Source organism: Mus caroli, unplaced genomic scaffold (assembly GCF_978045245.1).
Source record: "Mus caroli unplaced genomic scaffold, Mus_caroli_1 scaffold_7, whole genome shotgun sequence".
Taxonomy (NCBI): Eukaryota; Metazoa; Chordata; class Mammalia; order Rodentia; family Muridae; genus Mus; species Mus caroli.
The window spans coordinates 61,922,542-61,944,462 of NW_028227262.1; the positions used below are offsets into that span (position 1 = coordinate 61,922,542).

General features: G+C 47.2%; 1 protein-coding gene across 1 annotated transcript; it reads left to right on the forward strand.

Moving 5' to 3' along the window:
- The first annotated feature begins 13,027 nt into the window (after window positions 1-13,027).
- LOC110297062 (gastrokine-3) lies at window positions 13,028-18,518 on the forward strand. Its single transcript, XM_021165852.2, has 6 exons — window positions 13,028-13,069; window positions 14,445-14,498; window positions 14,675-14,809; window positions 16,318-16,425; window positions 17,423-17,564; window positions 18,424-18,518. Exons 1-6 carry the CDS (start codon window positions 13,028-13,030, stop codon window positions 18,516-18,518), a joined length of 576 nt encoding a protein of 191 aa, XP_021021511.1.
- The last annotated feature ends 3,403 nt before the right edge of the window (window positions 18,519-21,921 follow it).

Consider the following 21,921-nt stretch of genomic DNA (forward strand, 5'->3'; position numbering starts at 1 on the left):
CCCCTGGCTATCCCCACATTTTTTCCCTTGGCCATCCCTTGTAGTCCAGGGAGGCACAGACCCTTTCATCTCTGAGAATCAGCTGCCCTGGCACTTCCGCTTCTCTTTCAAGCCTTTCAGCACCAAACACTGGACATGCATTCCTTAGAGCTCACAGCAGTCTCCACCTCACACAACAAGTGGCTGTGCATCCCAAGCACACACCAGGCTCCTTACAGAGCAGTTGAAGATTCCAGAGGCAAGCTGTTTCCTCTGCTTATCACTGGGGCTTTTTATGAGGGCTCGGACGGAAGCCCTCGCAGTGCACCAGCTGTAGGGATACACACAGCTCTGGGATGTGGCATTATCTGGAGTTTCTCCAAAGAGGGAGGCCCTATGAGGGTAGCGCCATTCAGAACTGCCTTTATTCACCCACAAACACCCTCTGGGTGACCCCACTTGTCATACTGAACCAGGAGCCTGCCTGCAGGTCCCGACTGATATACTCTAGGGACGCTTGACCTCCACCATCTGGCTGTCAGACTATCTGAAAGAGGGGACCCCAAGAAACAGAATTTCCTCTAGACTCTCCTACTGGCAGAGGAAATGGCTGGATCCCCGAGACATTCAGAGGTGGAATTTCTCTCCAGGGTAAAGATTTACAAAGTCAAGCTCGGTGTGGGATGCTGAGCCTCTTGCTCCTCTTCCCAGTGCCGATGCATTAAATATCCTTTTCCTGCTTTTTCCCTATTAATTTGGCTTATTGAGGATGGGTGGCAAGACCTGGCTTGATATGGCACAAGCAGTGAACCCCAAGTCCTGCAGCAGACCTCTGCAGTGGAAAAACAGATAAGGCTGGCCTTTGCCCTCCAGAAAGGTGTGATAGACAATTAAAACATGTGCATAGTATTATGGGGTATCCAGAGCTGTCAGACTGACGGGGACCAATGACAATCAGGTCACACTCTGGATTAAGGCTTTGTGTCAAGGCTAGGGAGCTGGCTATCGGTAAAGAACCTTCCAGAAAAGCATGAGTACCATCCCTGATACCTACCGAAGTCCAGGCTTATGACCATAGTACTGATGGGCAGGGAGTGGAAATGAGGGGTCCTGCAGCTCACCAGCCACCTAGTCTGGTCAAACTGCTGAGTTTCAGGGACAGTGACACTTCCTGTCTGAAAGATAATCAGGAAAGTGATGCAGGAAGATGCCTGATATCCAAGGCTGGCCTCTGTCAGACACATGCACATACATGTGCTGCACATCACACACACACACACATACACACACACATACACACACACACACTCACAGAGGAAGATGCCTGATATCCATGGCTGGCCTCTGCATGCTCTATATGCGTGCATGTGCACAGACACATGCACACACATGTGCTGCACATCACACACACACACACACACCAAACAAGAGATTTCCTCATGCCTGTCCAGCTATGAGTTATGCAGCCAAGGTTAGAACCGAGAACTAAGAGGAGCCCTGGTAGCCCTCGTGAACTCAAAGAAAGAGGAACAGCCCGTAGAGCTTTTCACAGAGTGCCTTCTGGGTCCCAATATTGCAGCTTGCTAATGGTGTTCTTGAACAAAGAATATCTTCTTGGGAGGGGAGCATAACTTTTAGACTTAGTTTCTTCCAGAAGGCTCACCTCCATTGGCCTTATCAGACAACACTGGGGCTTCTAATTCCTCTTCTTAAGGCTACAGGAAGTCAAAACACTAGGTGCTGAGAGGCATGCCCAAAGGTCTAATTTCCTCAGTGACTTTCTTTAACAGCCTTCCTGTGACTGGTGACAGAGAGGAAGTGGCAGCCCTGAGCTGCTGCAGACAGGAGAGCTGCCTGCAGATACTTGGAGCTTATTCTACTGCTTGTCTCTAGCGCATGCCTTTTGTCCCCCGGATCAACAGATGCTAATGTTCTGGTCCTTTGAGGCCCCTCAGAGGCTCCTTAAGAGTAACCCAGAAGGAACCAAGATAACTACTAAGGACATTTCCTTGATGTCTATCAACAACCCTCCTTACCTTTTGATGTCCCAGTTTCTGGAGTAGCCCAGTGACTTCATCTTGAAACACTGGAGGACGCAGTTTTTTTTTTTGCTCTCACCCCCACCCCTCCACACACACAATACAAATACTTGGTTAAAGGATGAATTGGGAGGGGAGCTGAGGCTCATGGTTAGCAGCAGAAGGCAGATGAGGATGACAGCCTGAGGAGGAAAGACATGGGTGTGAGGTGCACCCTAAAGGTCACCTGCCCAAGCATAGTGATCCCATGACCCGCGTCTCATGGGAAGTGGGGGTGAGAGCAGCTCCAGGAAGGGAACAGTAAGATTCCGAGAAATGATTTTCCTGTTTGCTTTGAATTTCCTATTCATTTTACTCCTTTCAGATGCTAAAGCTGACAGGGGCTCTGCACTGTCTCCAGATCATGAGAACCTTTCCTGGGTTCTCCTGTTCGTCTATAAAATGACGGAAAATCACCCGCTCTTTTATCCCAGGAGAGACCAATGCACAGTTGCAGGTACACCGGCCTCCACTCAAATACACCTAAGGAGCAGCTTGCTCCTGCGCCACCTGGTGGCTATGGGGAGAATGGCATACTACTGTTAAGAGGAAGCAGAACCAGGAAACATCAAATTCACAAGTAGAAAATGATCTGTTAATTCTCCCCCATGTTAATTAATAAATTAAATGTATTTTCAATCAAAGATCCTGGATCATGTGACCTAAAATTCATATGGGGATAGTGAGCAAGAAGAGATGAGACAAATTTGAAAATAGGAAAAACGGGGAGAAAAAAACCAGTATTTGGAAAACTATAGTTACAAAAATACTACTGTTATGAAAATAGAACAAATATTGAAATAACACAATGGAAACTGGGCAGTCAATGTGTATGTAGGAATCAAGCATGCAATGAAGGTAACATTTAAATAAGCTGGGAAATAATTATATTTATAAATAGTATTGAAATAAGGCTGTGCATTAAAACCTAAGCCACACACTTACAAAAGTAAATCCTAAATAAATTATATTTAAACTCTACAATATAGATATATAGAATTAAAGAAAAATATTTCATAAATAGAAAAGGCTTTTACAAGGCAGAAGCCATGGCTCAGTGGTTACGATTGCCTGTGGCTCTTGCAGAGGACCTGAGTTCAGTTCCCAGCATCCACAGTGGGCATCTCCCGACTGCCTGCAACCCAACTCCAGGACATCAGATGCTCTATTCTGTCCTCCACATGCACCTGCATACACGTGTGATGCACACATTCATGCGCACGTGCACACACACACAGATTGATGGAGAGACAGACACACACAGTGAAATAAAATAAACCTTTTTCTAAAAAAACTAAGAACGCATTTTCAACAAAAATTTTAGTAACCTTAAATAAGATCATTAATTACATCAAAATAGAAAACCTTCTGTGTAAATGATGAGCTAGGAACAGTGTGGGTAAAGGACACTGGCTTTCTGTGAATGAAGAGGGACATCCATCAACTGTCCTGGGTCTTTATGGAACAGAGACATAGAAGAACGAAACAGATCTCAAGAACACCAGCACACGCACACACCCACACCACACACACACACACACACACACACACACACACACACACACACATTCCCCGCGGCATCAGGAAAGGCCTGTGTGATGAAATAAATGTGATCCTGTTTACATGAGACACAGAAACACTTCAGACACATGGATGCCTGTGCCTATAAGTACATGTGTGTAAAACGTTCTGTTAGCCAACCATGGTGGTAGCCTCTCGAGAGCGGGTCATCACTGAGGTGCTAACGTACCCTGTGACTGATGCTTTAACAGGGAGCATTCTCTGTGCAATTAGGAATTTGCCTAGAGGCAAAAACAATTGCTGTCATAGATGGTATGTTTAAAAGAAAAAACATAATAGCTCTAATGTCACCTGTTCTTGCTAATATGACCCCACCCCCTCCTGTTAACTTTCAAATGCCAGAGCCAACCACCGAAACCAGCGTGATGGCGCCCAAGGCCAGCTTGTCACTGTGATCCCACATGGCTTCCTAGTCAATTCTTTTTTTTTTTTTTTTTTAGGTATTTTCCTCATTTACATTTCCAATGCTATCCCAAAAGTCCCGCATACCCTCTCCCCCACCGCCCCACCCACCCACTCCCACTTTTTGGCCCTGGCGTTCCCCTGTACTGGGGCATATAAAGTTTGCAAGTCCAATGGGCCTCTCTTTCCAGTGATGGCCGACTAGGCCATCTTTTGATACATATGCAGCTAAAGTCAAGAGCTCCAGGGTACTGGTTAGTTCATATTGTTGTTCCACCTATAGGGTTGCAGATCCCTTTAGCTCCTTGGGTATTTTCTCTAGCTCCTCCATTGGGAGCCCTGTGATCAATACTTAACCAATCCCACTCAGTTAGTACTGCAGAATCGCATTGTACACAGGGCTTGTCTGAGAGTTGCAAATTGCACATGGGAAGTCAAAAGGGAGGAAGGAGTGGTAAGATGGACAAGGGAAGGAAGAGAAAGGAGGAAAGGGGAGGGAGGAAGAGAAGAATGCTCTATAGAACATGTTTGATCTCAGTAGTAGTTTTGTTAAGACTGGGGAAACAAGGTATTGGGGAGTGCTGTCATTCCCCCACATAGTTTCAGTGCTCACCCCCAGTTACTTCTGGGCCTTCACATCTCTTGGAAGCTGATAAGAAGAGAATGAGAGTGAAGAAGGGGTAGAAGAGAGGAAGGAAGGAGAGAAGGAGATGAGAGAAGAAGAGAGGGGAGAGGAAGAGGGACAGAAGAGAGAGAAGATGGGGAGGGGACAGAAGAAGGGAAGCCACAGTGAGGAAGAAGAATATGACTCAAGACATGTGAAAACAGGGACTGGGAAATGGGGGAAACATGGAGATGGAGCCCATGAAGATCCCTAGGATTTGAACTCTAGAAACCAGCATTGGGGCGCAGATCTAACCTCATTGTTTTAGTACATAAACAGTATGATATCTTTAGCCAGTTAGAGTTTATGTACTCAAGGACAAATGGGGCACAACATGTGTTGTTTAACCGAATCTGACTCCTTTGCCAGGGAGTAGAAGGGCCGGTCCCCTGGGAGATTTCAGTGAAGGCAGGGGAAGCAGCCACGACCCTGGCCTCTGGTCCATAGTGTTGTCTCCGCACCCACTGGTGTATGGTAGACCAGGACTCTTCGAGGAGTCACAGAAGCCTTTGACACTTCAGTCTCTGTCCCGTTGGTTCCTCCACCAGGTTTATTTCCATATCCCCAGCCACCACGAGGACAGGGCACAGCCCCAAAGAAAGGAAGGGCGGGCTCCCCAGGGGCACGCGTCCTCCGGGTGGGACTCTGCCTCCTAATATTGCCAGGTGCTTCCATCAGCTGGAGAAGAAGCTCACAACTCTTAAACCTTTGGAGGGGAAATTTCCTATCAAAATCATAACAATAGCCAAAGAAGTAAAGCTGAAACAAAGATATGACCTTCTACCTTCTTTAAAAAAAAAAAGAATGAAAAATAAAAGGGCTTTTAGATATACCACGCTCGAGAGTGGAGATTAATACGTTAGAAACGGTACGTGGCACATGTGCTGCAATGTATCTGTTTTGACTCGGATCTGCTTCGGGAGGTTCTTCACAAGGACTGTGCCCCATAGCTGCTCTGTGTTTCACACAAAGATGCTGTGATGTCACACATAACGACACTGACAGAGTAAGTGCTGTGATGTTACACATAAGGACACTGACAGAGTAAGATGCGTGGGAAAGGAAGACAGTGTAAGAATAAGCACAGCATTGTGATGGCCTTAGCAACGACATCATCTTGTTTTAAATTACATATATCTTTCTTTATCTGTGTGTGCACGCATGCACATGTGTGCACGGATGCACAGGGCACTTGTGGAACATTAGAAGACAACCCATGGGAGTCACGGCAGTCAAGTCTCTCTCTCTCCACCATGTTGCTTCTGAGGACTGAACTCAGATCCACAGGCTTGTTAGCAGCCCTTCATCCCCTAAGCCATCTCTCCAGCCCCAAGCTTTTATCTTATGTGAGACAGGGTCTTTCCATGTAGCTCTAGTGGACCTGAAACTCAATATGTAGATCAGACTGGCCTTGAACTCAGAGTTTTTATTTTTAAAATAGAAAAAAAAATGCACTGATGATGCTTATGTGCCAGCTCTTCTCTGTCCTTGGGTCACAGGATTGTTTTGTTTTGTTTTTTGCTTGCTTGTTTGACTTTGCCTTAAACAGTCAGAGCTGTGAAATCCCACTGTATGATCAGGAACATTGATTTGTTGCTACTGTCCTGGTGTGAGAGGGCAGCAAGGTTGGGGAATAAAATGCTCAGAGCTCTCACGGTCCCTCCTGTGCCTACTGTGGGGAGGAGCCAGCTCTGGACTGTCCTGCATGATTCTAACGTTCCTCAGCAGCGGGGCCTGCCTGACAGTGGATCGGCCGGCCGCAGTTTAGTGCCAAGGGCCGTTATCTAGATAGAGGATTAACACCTCTATTGGTTGATGGAGAAAACAGCTCAGAAATCCCCTCTGGCAAGCTCTTGCTTTATCAAACCTCACTTCCATCTCCGCTGCTTTAACATGCAAAGCATTGCCCGTATCCACGGAACCCTTTAAATACATACAGCCTGTGTCTAGCTCCAAGACCAGGCAGCATTAACTCAACCTCCCTGCCTGTCCCAGCCTGGGATGCTCACAAAACCCAGACCCAGTCATCATATTCATGCCCTGAAGTCAGCGAGCTTCCCTTTCCACACTCTTCTCACTGTGGTAAACATTTCCAGAAGCAACCACAGCACAGTTCTTTGGGGCTCAAGGTTTGGGGTTCTTCGATCCATGGAGGCGCTTCCCTATGGTCTGGGCAGCACTGTGGCTCACGTGGCTCTGGATGGGGCTGTGGCAGTGGGAGCTCAAGGCTGCTTGCTCAGAACTCATCAGACCATGACACAGAAAAAGAGGAGCGCCAACTAAGGCTGTCCACCTTCTCCCTCCTACTCCCTCCTGGACCCCAGCTCACAGGCAGGATGACATCATCCGCATCCATCCTGGGCTTTCCCTCATTAGTTAATACTCGTTGGAAAAGCCCCCAGACACATCCAGAAGTGTGCTTTCACCAAAGTCTTGGGCATTCCTTACCGCAATGGAATTGACAATGGATATCGGTGATCAAACCACCTCCTCCCAATTGTCCTTACACGAGAGTCAGAAATGGTCTTGCATTCCCACCTCCATCCCTAACCCCACTCCCCCATACCCACATAACTCTACACCCCAGCTCTCTCCCTTTCATCATTGTCTACTACTCACACCCACAACTCAAGCCATTGCCTGGGTGAATGGAGGATAGTTCATCTGCTTGGAGATGGAAAAGCTGAGGGAGGCAGGTGTGTGTAGGTGTGTGTGTGTGTGTAACAGAAAGAAAGGGAGAAAGAGAAAAAGAGAGAAACCCATTTAAACACAATTATGCTTACACAATTGAATAACAAGTAGAAAGTTAGACACTCAAGCCTAGAGGTCAAGGAGGCTAGGCTGGGAGTAAGGTAGAGCCATCAGACCGGGAACTGTGTTGGAAGGCAGACGCTGGGTGGACTCTCTCAGTGGACGACACACAGATGAGTGGAGGAAAGACCAAGGCCTCGGGTCTGGACACCACTGCAACTCTGCACAGAGTTGGAAAAGAGAAAGAAACAATGAAAAGCCAGACAGCTGCAGTGTCCTGGAGGTCTTCTGGGGACACAGGGGCTCGGGGCATCAAGTGACTCTGGTTCCTCAGCTGAGAGCAGCCTGAGAGTCGATCACTGCACTTCCTGTTATGGGGGTTGTGCAACGTGTAGGATCCACAAAGGGCAACTTCACTGGAGTGTCCAGGGACGCACCTGACTGTGGCAGGCTCAAGGGAGAGAGGAGAAAGCAGAGTGCACCATGACCCTCAGGACTTCTGCAGCAGGAGAGAAAGAGGTGTGTGTGTGTGTGTGGTTGAGATAGGGATTTCTTTTTGTTTTATTTCTCTTGTGACTGTCATTTTTGTTTCTTGGAAAATAGGGAATGTAACAGTGTGTGGTTTTGCTCATAGAAACAGCCCAGTGATTACTCATTAAAAAGAAGCGAAAATAGATAGCACAATGGAGATGGGAGGAAATGGGAGAGGGTGGAGTCCAGACACTCAGAGGCTGGTGTGTGTAAACTGGAGGGAGGTTTGGAAGTTTTTATCAGATAGTTTCTACTAACATGTTGCCAAACATGCTGCAGATGCTCATGTGTGTTGTGTTAATGTGGCATGAGTTGAGCCAATCTGAAGAACAAGAAAAGCAAACCAACCAAACAAAAGCAGGACATGCAATTAAAAATTCAGGGCCAGCCACGTATACGTCCATCCTGAAAGGAGAGGGAACAAATTAAGGCCTGCTAGTAATTAATTAACAAGCTCGATCAAAGAATCAGTTATAATTCCCACCCTGCCTAGAAGGAATACACAGAACTGCTCGACACAGTCAGGCGTGGACCCTTTCTGCATATAAGGACTGTGCTGATGCCCATGAGGGAAGCCTGTCCCAAGCCCTCAAGTACTTTCTCATTCCCCAATCTCCTGCAGAACTGCTAATGACAGAATAGATTGCAAATTCCTGCCGAGTGAAACATCTCATTGCCTCAAGCTGGCAGAAAGCTTTCGGTGAATGGCTTCGCCTTATGTCCTGCATAGAACCCAGGGCCCACTCTAGAGAAGATGGACAAAGAACGGTTCTTCAACAGACAAGCAAATCCATGACTGTACACACCAGTGTATCAATGCTCACACAGAAAAAGTTCACACCCCAACAGACAATGTTTTAAATATATTCCTTCACTAATAAATGCAAATCAAAGATGCTACCTGGTCCTGGTCATGCGTATTAGAAAGGTCATACCCTAAACGTAACAAGTGTTGGTGAGGATATGGAGAAACTGAAGCCCTTATGTATTACTGATGGGAACATAACGGTGTTCAACAGCATGGAAACGGTTCGGTGGTGTCTCAGGCAGTTAAACATAAAAACCACTACATAGCCCAACAATTCCACTCCTAAGTACAAATCCATACTAGTTAAAAGCAAGTACCCTGACCAGAACAAGCCTGCACTTCATAACAGCACCACTCACAAAGGCAAAGGCAGAAGCAATCAAATACCCATTACCAGAGGAGTAACCTGTGATGTATACACACAGAGGAATATTAACTGCAGAATGAAACGAGGTACAGGTGGATGTTAGCATGGTTAAAGTGAAAACGCACTAAGTAGGAAAGACTCTAGACACAAAAGCAACAGACTGTAGGGTCCCAGTTATATGTGATGTCCAGAATAAGCCAAGCCCTTATAGATGGAAAACACGCTTGCAGTTACCAAAATCTTCTGAGCAGAGGGAGGGGGAGCAATTGCTTAATGGAAACGGTTTCTTTTTGAAGGCATGGAAGCAGGAATAGAAAACGAGCGGCACCTGCGTGAAGGTCAGACACCCAGTGCATTGCACTCTGTGAAAAGGAGCGGATTCAGACAGAACACAGGACACTGGCATGTTGGTGGCCTTGTTGGAGATTTACCTTCTGCTCAGAATGAGGAACTGGGGAGCAGTTCACAGCATGGGAAAGTCTACTGGTGCTGAGCACCTGGGCTGCAAAGGTGAGAAGATCACTGCAGAGGCCAACCCAGATGTCAGCATCCAGACTGCAGCTGGAGACCGTGAGTCACCGACGAAGGTACTTCTAGTTTGCAGTGTGCAGCGTGTGTATCCAGAAGATCAAAGTGTGCCAAACAAACACCAACAGGACCAGGCATCCGGCAAAGGAGTCTGGGTCCTGCCAAGGCTCCAGGATGCAAGATAAAGGGCAAACAGCATTGCTGATGCCTGGCTTTTCTGGCCTTCCCCTTCACCTCCTACCCACAAGTTTGTGGACAAAAATATTAATGATGTCTCTCAGATAACCTTAATTGAACTGTAGTTGGGGTTACAGAGAGGGCTGTAATATTCATATTTTAGTTGCCTTCCTTGTTCACATTGATTTCATTATTTGCCATCGACTTAAACAAATATTTGCTCCTTATTATTTACTGCTAAGAATTCCGGGAAACACAAACGTGGTACCTTAGGGTTTCTATTGCTGTGATAAAGCACTGTGACCAAAAGGAACTCGAGAAAGAAAGGGTCTCCGGGCCCTCCCCATCAATCTCTAATTAAGAAAATGCTCTAGTGGGTTTGCCTCCAGGCCAGTCTTACAGGACATTTTCTCAGTTGAGAGTCCCCTGCCCAGATAGCTCTAGGGTTTGCCACACCAAACAAAACAAAGCAAAGCAAAGCAAAGCAAAGCAAAGCAAAGCAAAGCAAAGCAAAGCAAAGCAAAACAAAACTAACCATGACATATGGATAATGCATCTTGCATAAAATCCACTTATTCAGCCATTTAGCATATGGATTCCCGAATATCTCCTCTGGTGCTGCAGTTTTACCAGAAAACACAACAAAATTTCTAATTTATGGACTTGGCAGTTGAGTGGCATAGGTGTCCAATTCAATGCCCTGGTCACACAACTATACAAACAAATGAAACCCAATGGAAACATGCATGCAAGGGTTACAGGCAGAGAGCTACGCTTACAAGGAAGATATTTGCCTGGGAGTGAGGCAAGCCTAGAGATTGGGGGTGGGGGCGTATAGTATTCAAACATAACTCAGAGAAGGCAGAAAAGGACGAAATTAGGGTGTCCAGTCATGAACGGGGGGCTAGTCAGCAAAGCCAGGGCTGCCCATGGGCAAGACAGAAGGCCAGATGTTCTCAGCGAATGTGATAGACTAGAAAGTGTCTGAAGTCAGGAGGTGAGGGGCAGCAGCAGCCAAGTCATACTGAGGACCAGAAGAGCTTGAGGCATGTTGAAAAATCATATGTAAACTCAAAAGGAGGTACTTTCTAAACGTTATCTCGGTGAACGTGTTGCTCAGTAAGAGGCCACAGTTGAACAGATATGGCCACTCCTCCTGACACATGGTTAGTGGCCTTTGCAAAACTGAATGTGGATAGATTATTTAGTCACCAGCTGAACCACCATTATTTAAAGTAGCAGTCCAATGCTCTTATTTTAACTCCAGTTGCCTGAGGTCTTTTATTGTTAAAAATATCATAGCTTCGTTTTATCAGTCAACAGAGACTCCAGCTAGTAGGGAGTGGAAACCCCAGACTGGTCTCACTGAACATCCGAGGAGAAAGTTGAATGACTGCTAGAGCCCTCTCATGATGGATACTGGTGAAGGGCGGGGGTTGCCGCCTCTGCATGGCTTTCTGATTCCCTGAGGCCATTTCTCTGCATCTCTTTACAGACTGGAGTCTCCTTCCTGTCTGGAGCCCTAGCTAGGTGTCCTCTCATAGATCTTTCCAGAATGGAAGCTCATTTGGGATCATCTGCTGGTTCTCCCTCTAGGACATAGCTGCCTGTAGTTTGGTTTCTCTGCTCCTTAGCATAAGAGGAGGGGTACCTAGCTGCCCATTGAATGGCTTCTGCTCCCCACTTGAAGAGTGACTCCAACGAAATTAGTTGTTCACACGGTAACCCTTAAACACAGAAGACCTTGGGTGGTGACATAGAATTAGAACCTTTGCCCTTTTTGATCTGCAGCTGGATATAAATTAACTCTAAAGGACATTGTGGTTGGAAGGAAATACATACAGCTTGATCCTTTGAAGTCCAGAAATTCGAACTCATATTTTAGCTGTGCAGTCATAGTACTGGCTAGTGCAGAGGTAGGAGTTGAATGTGATTGGCACCATTAATCTGTCTTCATTTGCAAAATGGTAACAGTGCAGTTCCTCCCAACCCACATCATTGGCACTACAAAGCTGAAATCATGACTGTGGTATTGACCTATAAGATCTATTTATAAGGCACATATAAACACATGTAGTTATATTTCCTTGTAATCTTCTGTAATCTGTTTTGCTGACACAGTGGTGGCTGAGTATGTGGGCCATGTGTTGTTATTTTATAAAGTATCAAGAACACGGCAGATGGGATTATGGTGTTATCTCAACCCTGAGTGACCTGGCAGTTTCCAAAGCCTAGCTATTTGCTGTTCCCATAGCCAAATTGCACTGAGCCCAGTCAGGACTGAGCTGCCTGCCTTCCTTCCTTGTTCTGGTCACGTTGATGCCCAGGGTCATCTCTGTAATCCTCCTCTTGAAAGAAATGTCTGACTCTAGGGAATTGAATTTCATCCAGACGTCTGGGGCACCACCAATCAGAGCTTGAAAAAACAACAGTGTGTGAAAGCACTTGAATTGGTGCTACTGTGTGAGGGTCAGAGTTCCTCATGTCTCAGTAGTTCTGCAGCAAGTCAAAGGTTTTGCTTTGGTTGGTTTGGTAGAAAAACTACCCTGAAATGAAGAGGCAAACCAGAAAATCCACATTAGCGGGACTAAGCGTCAGAGAGTTCACTGGGACCTGAGCTACGTCAGACAGAGAGGGCTTTGAAGAAATGAATAGAGATGAAGTTGGTGGAGGCAGAGGGTACAGAGCAAACTGTGTGATCTGTGTTTGGATGAGGAAGGGACAAGACTGCTAGCCAATCAATAATCTTGTAGATCAGTTTGTCTCTTGGGTTTTATGAGGTTTCTTCCACCCAGTCTCACTGTTAGGAAAAGAATACTTTTCAGAAATCAAGAAGTTCAAGTGTGATCCCCTTGATTTTGTATCAGCAGCTTATAACTCCTTACACAGTGGCTCTGAGGTCAGGAGACCTCAGAGACCACAAAGACCTATTCTTATCCAGTGTTTGCCTTGGAACCTGCCGAGCTATTGAGAGAAAGAAAAACACTCGGATCTAATAAAAGGAAATGATAACCGTAATTACATAACTAGCTTTCCCCCTAATGGTTTTTGGATCGTAGATAACCAGTCCCTGAGCCCCTTATCATAGTGAGACCTGAGAGTCTGAAGTCTATATAAACTGGACTTAGGAAATGAACGGATCATAGAAAATCGTATTATGCATGCCGTTGCATTCGCCGGAGAGAGACAACATGAGACGCCTTGTGAGTACATCTTTAACTTTGAATATGGAGCATATATATATATCCCAGTCAGACCAGCCAAGGAGGTCTGGATCCCCCCAGCCCCAGGAACTGTTCAAATCAACCCAGGCAGAATTTTCAAACTATGATTGGGTGTGCAATCTTCTGTTGGCACTTCTGTTTTGGAGAATCTGAAGGAAGGGTGTCCTCTAATGGAATCAATAACTAATTTCTTAAAAGTCAAGACTCTTGGGGGCCAGGTAGATACTCATATGCTGGAGTCTTGTCTGCAGTGGGTTTCCGTATTTACAAATTGCCAGTGGGGAATAGCTTAGACGCATGTGGGGCCAACTGGGATAGAGTGCTTTTTGTTCCTCTGGATTTTTTGAGACAAGGCCTCATTCTGTAGTCCAGGCTACCTTGACTCGCTGTGGCTTTTCTCAAACTTTCCAAATCCTCCATCTAAGTCTCCTGGGTGCTGGCATTCAAGGCAGGCACGACCACATCCAGCTTTCACTAAAGCAGCCTCACCCTCTGCAGCTCTGTGTCTATGGCAGGCCGCACTGCACTGTGGTGACGATAACATGGTAGAATAGCCGCTTCCTTTGACTTTCAAGGGTCCCATTTATTACTGAAGCCAGATGCTGACTTTTCATGGATGTTAAGAGAAGGGAGGACCCTGCCAGTCCCACTTGTCATGATGGGGGGTGCACTTGAGCTGGGCGAGCCTCAAGTACAAAGAAACTATGGCTAGCTTAACCCAGCACCCTATTCTTTTATTAATGTCTGCTGCAGAAAACTCCCTTGATGGGCAGAGCACACCACATAGAGGAACTGAACAACTCAAATGTTTTAAGGCCTAGGTACATTCTAACATAATTTCCCCCAAAATAGTATGCAAATAACAGTGAGTAGCTTTTTTCTTAGACAAGGTAAGAGAATTCAGAGGAAAGGAAGCCTGGAGGGTGTCAGTTTCCAGGGGGGATGGAGGGTGGGCAGAGGCGGAATAAGGCTGACTGTGAGATTTGGGTTTTGGATCAAGAGCTGGAGCAGAGGATGTGCCCAGCCTTGGAAGTAGAGAGGTAGCACAAAAAGGAAGAGTGGGAGGCCTGAGCTATAGTGGTCTAGGCTGATCCTACCCTGTCAGGTTGGCTAAATCTATCCCAGTGACTGACAGTAGAAGCCACATAGGAGTGTCCTTGAGTGACTGACAAAACCTTGCTTCCTGAGCAGCAGGCACACCCTGTGTGAGCACAGTAAGCCATAGTGTCCTGACACACCTGGGAACTCTGCAGGATGGAGGGAGGTGAAAGCTGTGGACCCCAGCAAGGCATCCCTGGAGTCTAAGCTCATCAGAGGCCAAGGACTAAGCACAGTGACCTTTGTTCCATTTCAGATTGCACCTTCCATTCTTGTGACCGTCTTTCTAGTTCCAGCTCTGTCGCTGACGGTGAGTATGGTGGAGAGGGTCCAGGCTACCTATGTCTTTTAGCAGAAACATTTCAAAGCTAATACCCAGGGGTAACATTCCTGTAGTTTCTCATGGATCCCCCTTAACCCTGCACAGGATGGGCAGATAGACACTTGGGGCCACTGACTTTACTCATTATTGATTGCTCCTTCTAGAACACTAGCGACAGTCATCCTCTGGATGGCTCTGTGGGGACCCAGACCATCCATGTCGATGCCCTCCGAGGTGTGGTCAGCATCCAAGACAACAACGTTCTGAGTGAATGGGATGGAGTCATGGACTACAAGAACGTAAGATGTGAAACGCACTTATTACAAGGACAAAAGAGCTCTTAGGTCTGGTCCAAATAGAAGCATCTCACTGCCGTCCTCTGGGACTGGGGTGTGCTATTGAAGTCGGTTTGTCTTGACTCCACACTTTAATGTTGACTTCTAAAGGAATGTGGCTATGAATCACCACCTCCTTCAGTAATGAGGCCCCTTAGGATGACACATAATCAGGAAGAGTCACACTGTGACTTAGCCGACCTCTTTAATAAAATCTTCTGTGACCGCAGAGAATATTGTTCTGCTTAGCGTGCCTCAGTTGCCAAATCTGCAAAACAACTCCAACAGCTGCCTCTCCTACCTAGTGGGACTTTAAAGGATGGCACGAAGTCAACACCCAGCCTCCCCACTCAGCCCTTTGCCACCCAGGTCCCCCTCACTCACCTCTGTCACATTCTCTCCAGCACACTGGAAAACTCAGAATAGACACAAGGTGTCCTCTCCACTCTCCCCGCGTCTGCTAGGTTATCTTTCTCTAATGCCTTCTCTCTCTTCACCTCCCTGACTCTCCCAAGGAGTTTCCCTGAATCCTCCCGGACTACAGATTACCTCTGATGGATGCTATGAGAAGCCAAGTAAAAAATTCCTCAGGGAAACATTCCACAGTAGGCCACTAGGTGGCGCAAGGAAGGCAGAATTACTGCTAGAGTCCAGGTTCTCAATTTTCCCCAATAGTGTGATGCTTTAATACGGTTCCTCATGTTGCAGTGACCCGCAACCGTAAAATTATTTCATTGTTACTTCATAACTGTAATTTTGATACTGTTATGAATTATAATGTGAACATCTGATATTCAGCTTCTGTGAAAAGGGTCGTTTGACCCCCCAAAGGGTCAGAGCCAGTGAGTTGAAAATGACTGATCTAGAGGCTGAGTTTCTTGCAGCTGTACCTGGGGCTCTGTCAGACCCGGCAGCAGCAAACTGCAGCTATGATCCAAGCCAGGGAAGAACAAATAACAGACCACAAGGAAGGGGTATGCAGGGCAGACCTAGCTCTAGAACCCAAGACTTGACCGAGGCCTCCCAACTGCCCTGGGTACTCAAGAGAGCCCTCTGCAGCTTACACAACATTCCCCCAGGCAGTGAGGACCTCAGTTCTCACTTCATCTCCATGACAACGCCACAGAAGAAAGGCTATTCCTCCTGCTTTATTGATAAAATAAACAAACAAACTGAGGCTCTCAAGAGCCTTAGAGTAGCAGAGCAGGCCCCTAAGATCATCCACATTGTTGTATCACCATCCTACCCTACCTGGGAGATAAAACCTTCACCAGGAGGAGCAGAGGAGACAGGAGCGGAAGGGCACAGTGCCACACAGCTCCTGATGCTGACCTGTGCTCTGGCATCCAGGGTGCAGCCCTTCTGAGATGTTCCGCATTTCGGTCAGACTAGCAGGGTATTGCACCCCTGAGGCGAGCAGGTGCATTAGTACTGAGACGATTGGTAACATGTTTCTGCTCTCCTGCTTTAAGGACCTCCTGGCAGCTAAGCTGTTTAGCAAGATGGCCTGTGTTCTGGCCAAGATGGACCCAGCAGCCTTCCCAAGTTTGGATGATATTACCCAGGCCCTGGGCAAACAGGTGAGTGAGTGTGTCCAGGTGTCTCTGACTGGTGTCTACTATGGGGCTTTCCAACGTAACAGCCACTCTCTCAGACATGATCAGGAGCTTCATCCATGTTTCTCCTTCTTGCCATGAAGTCACATCATGTTCAAAGGACTTTGGTGTTCCGTTCAAGGCTAAGCACAACTGAATCAGTCAATATCCTATGTAATGACCTCATTCCCAATGGCTTCAAGCTATGCTAGAGGACACAAGGGGCTGGATGCAAACACTGCAATGATTTCTCTCCTTCCTGCCTTTTCTGGCCTGACACACACACACACACACACACACACACACACACACACACACACACACCATTATTACCATTAAGCCCAAGATTGCTGAAGTTCTTGCCTACCCTCTTTAGTGAGATTGGGAACTGTTAAATAAGTTAAAGCCAGGAGGATATTCTCAGCAACTTGTGGGATCTATTCCAACTTTGCTTAAATGTCGACACATTTGGACAGCATTCAGAACTGGGGGTGGCGGTACTAACGCCAGGAAAAAAAGTGTGTTAAAGCAATGCTATTTTTTAAAGTTGTGGGTGGAGAAATGCTCAGAGGTTAAGAGCACTTGCTCCTCTCGCAGAGGGTCCCGGTTTGGTTTCCAGCCCCCACAAGGAGACTCTCACCAGTCTGTAACTTCAAACACTCCTACGCATAAAACTAAAATACACAAATCTTTAAAAGAGAAGTTCAAAGTGTCCTGATCATCTAAATTGACGAAGTATAAACGCAATAAATGTTTTAAACTAATCAGGGTTAATGAGAACGCACCCAAAGCTAATAGAAAAACGCCACTGGGTCCAGAATTTGCCAGAGCCTCGTTCGCCCTCCTGAGGCTCGATAAAACACTGCAGCTAGAGACACCGGAGAGCAAGTCTGGATTGGTACTGAGTCTCCCCACGAATCCTCACAGCTCCCCTGTGAACCCCTTCTTGGATATGCCGTATCTAAGACGCCCCCTCTTACAGGCTTCCGGTCACTACCTACCTACTCGAGGACTGACCTACACAGTTTTACCCAGCCGAATCAAAAACTTGGCCCAATACGGAGTGCCAATCAAAGACCTGTGCAGAGCGGTCCCCACCTACTTTGCTCGGCAGCAAAAAGAAGGTGTGTTCACTGCTAGAAACAGGAGGTGATGCATGAATCAAAAGAAAAGGGAGGAGTTTCAGGACCTATTGGCAAAATGCAATGACATCGCTCATTCCATCTTTTCTCCAGTGGAAGAAAAGACTCATGTTTGGGATGTAGGCTCATGGGGGGAGGGGGGGCGGGGGGGGAGAGTAGGGGAGCCGCTATAGACTGCTTTGGGATTTGATGGCTGATGGATACCCAGCCCTGACACGAGTTTAGCCACACCCACTGTAGGGGAAGGCCTTTGACTTTGGAGTCCTCGGTACTGCTCTTTTGGTACTACTCTTTCTTAAGGTGCCTGCAGCCCAACAATTGTAAATAGCAGCAGGTGGTTGGCGGTCCGCAGCAGGGGCTGCGGGGAGGAAATCAGCGACTGGAGGAGTTGTAATTGCTAGAGGCTAAAACTCCAAGATCTGCCTGTGAGTCCAGAAGCAGTCAGCAACGTAGTCGGTGCCCCCCCTCCTTTTTTTTTTTTTTTCCGAGACAGGGTTTCTCTGTATATATAGCTCAGGCTGTCCTGGAACTCACTTTGTAGACCAGGCTGTCCTGGAACTCAGAAATCCACCTGCCTCTGCCTCCCGAGTGCCTTGGTCGTAAACCCCCCAGCCAGAGTTCTTCAAAACACAAGGGTCCAGGAGAGAACCAGACCACACTGGGCTAAGGGGTTACAAAGCACAATAAAAGAACAGTAAAGGAGAAAGAGGTGACTACAGCAAGGGATGGTGAGAGGGGCTGGTGTGGGCCCCTGCTGACCTGAGGGTTCATCCAATGCTGGTGTCCCATGTACCTGTTGACTCTGACTTTGTCTCTAAAGTGTGGATCCTTCCTCTTGAAGGTACCGCCCTGACGATGGACCCAGACTCATGTTCTGAGCTCCAGCTTCTGCCCTTCATGGGACTGTCCATTTGTGGTGAGATCCCTGGGCTCTGAACCTCTACATCAGCCAGACTGGACAGGCCTCATCCAGCCTCTGCCTGTGAGAAGTGTCTCATTGCAGTCCTCTGTGCTCCACATGTTGGCTTCCCATGGAACCTTGTGATCTGGGGGGAATAGGTGCATTTCTTCTACCTTGTATGAATAAATAATAAAGTTCCAGTGTTACTGGTCCAGCAGATGGATCCCCTTACCCCATCCTCTGCATCATCCCTCAGCCTCTGCATCATCCTCTGCATCATCCCTCATCCTCTACATCATCCCTCAGCCTCTGCATCATCCCTCAGCCTCTGCATCATCCTCTGCATCATCCCTTATCCCCCTCATCATCCCTCATCCCATGCATCATCCCTCATCCTCTGCATCATCCCTCATCCTCTGGGGGTCTCCTTCATCCTCTGTAGTATCCCTCATCCCCTGCAGTCTCCCTCATTCTCTGTATCCTCCCTCATCTTCTGTGCATTGCTGGCCACGTGCTTCCCAGAACATCCTGCATCATGGAGTTGTTCCACCAGAACCTCTCATTTCTGAGTCTTTTAGGCTATCTCTTGAGAATTTTTTGGCAACAGATGAATGAACCACCAATGGAGCCCAGTCTGTATGGTCAGGTCTGAGGCATCACTCATCTCTGGAAAACTGGGACTGAGGCTCCTGGGGTGTCTTTCTTGTGCTGTCCCAACTACACAGTAACGACCCACAGAGTGGCCATGGAGCCTCCCTCTAGAACTCTAAGCCAGGAGCTGTATCCCTTAGATAGGTGTCTCCATGACAAAATAATAAGGATCCAGATATTCAGCATTCACTCTGTAATTGTCCCTCTGCCGAGGACAGCCTTGTCCCATCACTAACCCCTCCAACCCATGTGGTAGGTGTAACTCTCCCCACCACTTCTGTTCCTGGAAACCCTAGGGTCAAGGTTTTCAAGGTCCTTCTAGAGTGGGGTCACTTTACAAAGCAGACTTCTGGAGTCCTCAACAAGAGACCCCTGCAGTGGTCCATGCGATAGCCTCCTGAGCTCCATGGAGGGACCCGAGCCTGAGACCCCAGGGCCTGACTATCCTAACCGAGGAACTGGAGCACAGGTTGCTCAGGGTTGTTGTGGGTGATAGCAATGGCAGCTTGTTTCCTGAGGTGTTACGGGCTAGGTGGCTCTCTTTTCATTCAGTTGTGTGTAAGACGTCTAAAAATAGATCAAGATTTGTATTGAGGCATAAGGTAAGTCATAGTCCTTCCTTTCCCAAACTTGCCTCTCTAAGAGTGTTACCCCATGACTCCAAAACGGCTGAGATAGCTCCGGACATCAGTGTTATATCACTGTAGTAAGGAGAATAGGAAAAAGCAAAGAGCAGAATTTCCAGTCATCTGAATCCATCCTTCTTTATCTGGAAAGAATATGGTTCCTGGACACCTCACTTGGCAGACGTCTGCTTATGTGTTATTGGCCACCTGAGCTCTTTAGTCTGCTCCTTGCTGTCTTAAGAGAAGCTATGATCTTGTTTTCTTAGGAGAAACAGGGCTGACTTAGCTCAGCTTTCTCCACCCGGGCATTATAAACATTTTGAGCCCAAAACTTCTTCACGGAGGGGCCCATAGTATGCATTGCAGGGTCGTCCTCTCATTGCTGGATGCTGGTAGACCTGTCTCTGGCTGTGACAGTGATGATAGCTTGTCTCCTGGGGACAGGAGTGACGTCACAGCTAATCTGACAGATCATGGTTAGCCCCCTACAACTGAAGGACCACACAGAAGAAATGCTTAGCTGTTGCTTGCATAGCCTGAGGTTATGCTAGCCAGAAAGAAGGAAATGGGGAAGAGACATGGGCTTTCAATAAAGCTTGCTTTGAAGAACAGTATTAGACAGCTCTTATCAGCTGCAGACAAGTAAACCCTTCTTCAGGTTTTCTCTGCTAGGGACACCTCATGCCTTTAGAAGTCATTTTTCATATTTTGTTCAGGTGCATAACTGTAATGATAGAAAAGCTGGACTGACCTAAGTTATTTCACCATTATCAGAAACCAGAGAGCTCAGCTTTGTCTTGGCTCACCAATGCATTCATTATGTTTGGCAAAATAATGCTGAATTCATTCACTGAGTCAAGAATCCTAGCAGGTAATTCTGTAATGAAGTAATGGGGTCTCCATCTTCTAACCCCAGCATCTATGAATGAACAGACCATCTTCTCCCCTCGGATGAGCAACGGGAGTGTGTATGACACACAGGGTTTTAGCACTCCTTCCCTGCCTCCTCTGGCAGGCAGGCTCCAGATACAGCTGATCTTCCCTGCCTGTTGTGACCTGTGGCCTGGTCCAGCATTTGAGACCCTCTGGTCCAGGCTCCATCTTTGCTCATGACCTTGGGCTTGAACATCCCTGGATTAAAAGGTTGATGTACACTTCCCTTAGCTCTTAGACAGGGCTAACTACAAGGAACTGTAGCAAGGCCCCAGCCTCCCTTAGAGGGATTGGGGTGTAGAGACAGCAAAAGAGAGAGCAGACCGTGTAGCCCTGCTTTCAAAGTGGAACCAGCATGGTTAAAGCAATGAGGAGCAGACCTATCAGAGCAAACCCCAGGAGGTTTCTGATGCCAACACCCTCCCTGCACCCAGCCGACCATCCTGGCCACAGGAGCCAGCTGGGGTCGCCTCCAGAGACTTTATAGTTAAAACCAGCTCATAATCAGAGTTGTCTCTATCTCTCTGGAAACGACGCTGAGATGGGGACCCTGGGGTGGACCATGGTGCTGTTCCTCTCTCCTCAGGGAGGAAAGCCACGAAGAGGCTACCACAAAAAGACCCAGCTGAAAGGCAGATAAAGAGTCCAGGCTCCATCAAGCACCCAGCTCCAGGGTGCCCGGTCCTCATTTGCAGCTAGCTCCACAACACTCTCAGCTTACCCTCAACTGCAACAAAACCCCATTTGGGTTCCGTCACTAGCAAATATCTAAACCACACTGTCCTTTGCTTAGCAGTGTATAGCACGCTCACTACTACTGTCATCCAACTGTTTATAGAAATGTCCTGTTTCCTCACCAAGAAAATAGCACCCTCAAGTAGAGCAGCTTGAGACTCTTAGCCCATCATACCTCAGTGCTAAGTACCCAGAAGGCACTTCTGATGCATCTGTCATGGATCAGAGAGAGGACTGGAAAAACTCCGTGACAGAGAGATTTCTGTTTAAATCTCTTTGTTCTGAACTGAACTTGCATCCCACTGCCCAGACTATAGAAGACCTGGATAATTGATCTTAGAATTGATCCACAATGATGTGGTTAATTTTAAGCCTTGGACACTTTTCGTACAGTCTATTAACCTGGATTCCCAGATTTTCTGATCCTGTTCTTGGTGTTACTGGCCCTTCCTCCCTGGTTACTCCAGGTCAACACATGAGAGGATATTGTTCA

Excerpts from the sequence above, each read along its gene's own strand:
- LOC110297062 (XM_021165852.2), top strand. The coding sequence starts at position 13,028 with ATGCCGTTGCATTCGCCGGAGAGAGACAACATGAGACGCCTT. Across the intron at positions 13,070-14,444 it reads GAGACAACATGAGACGCCTT|ATTGCACCTTCCATTCTTGT; the intron begins GTGAGTACATCT and ends GTTCCATTTCAG. Across the intron at positions 14,499-14,674 it reads TTCCAGCTCTGTCGCTGACG|AACACTAGCGACAGTCATCC; the intron begins GTGAGTATGGTG and ends TGCTCCTTCTAG.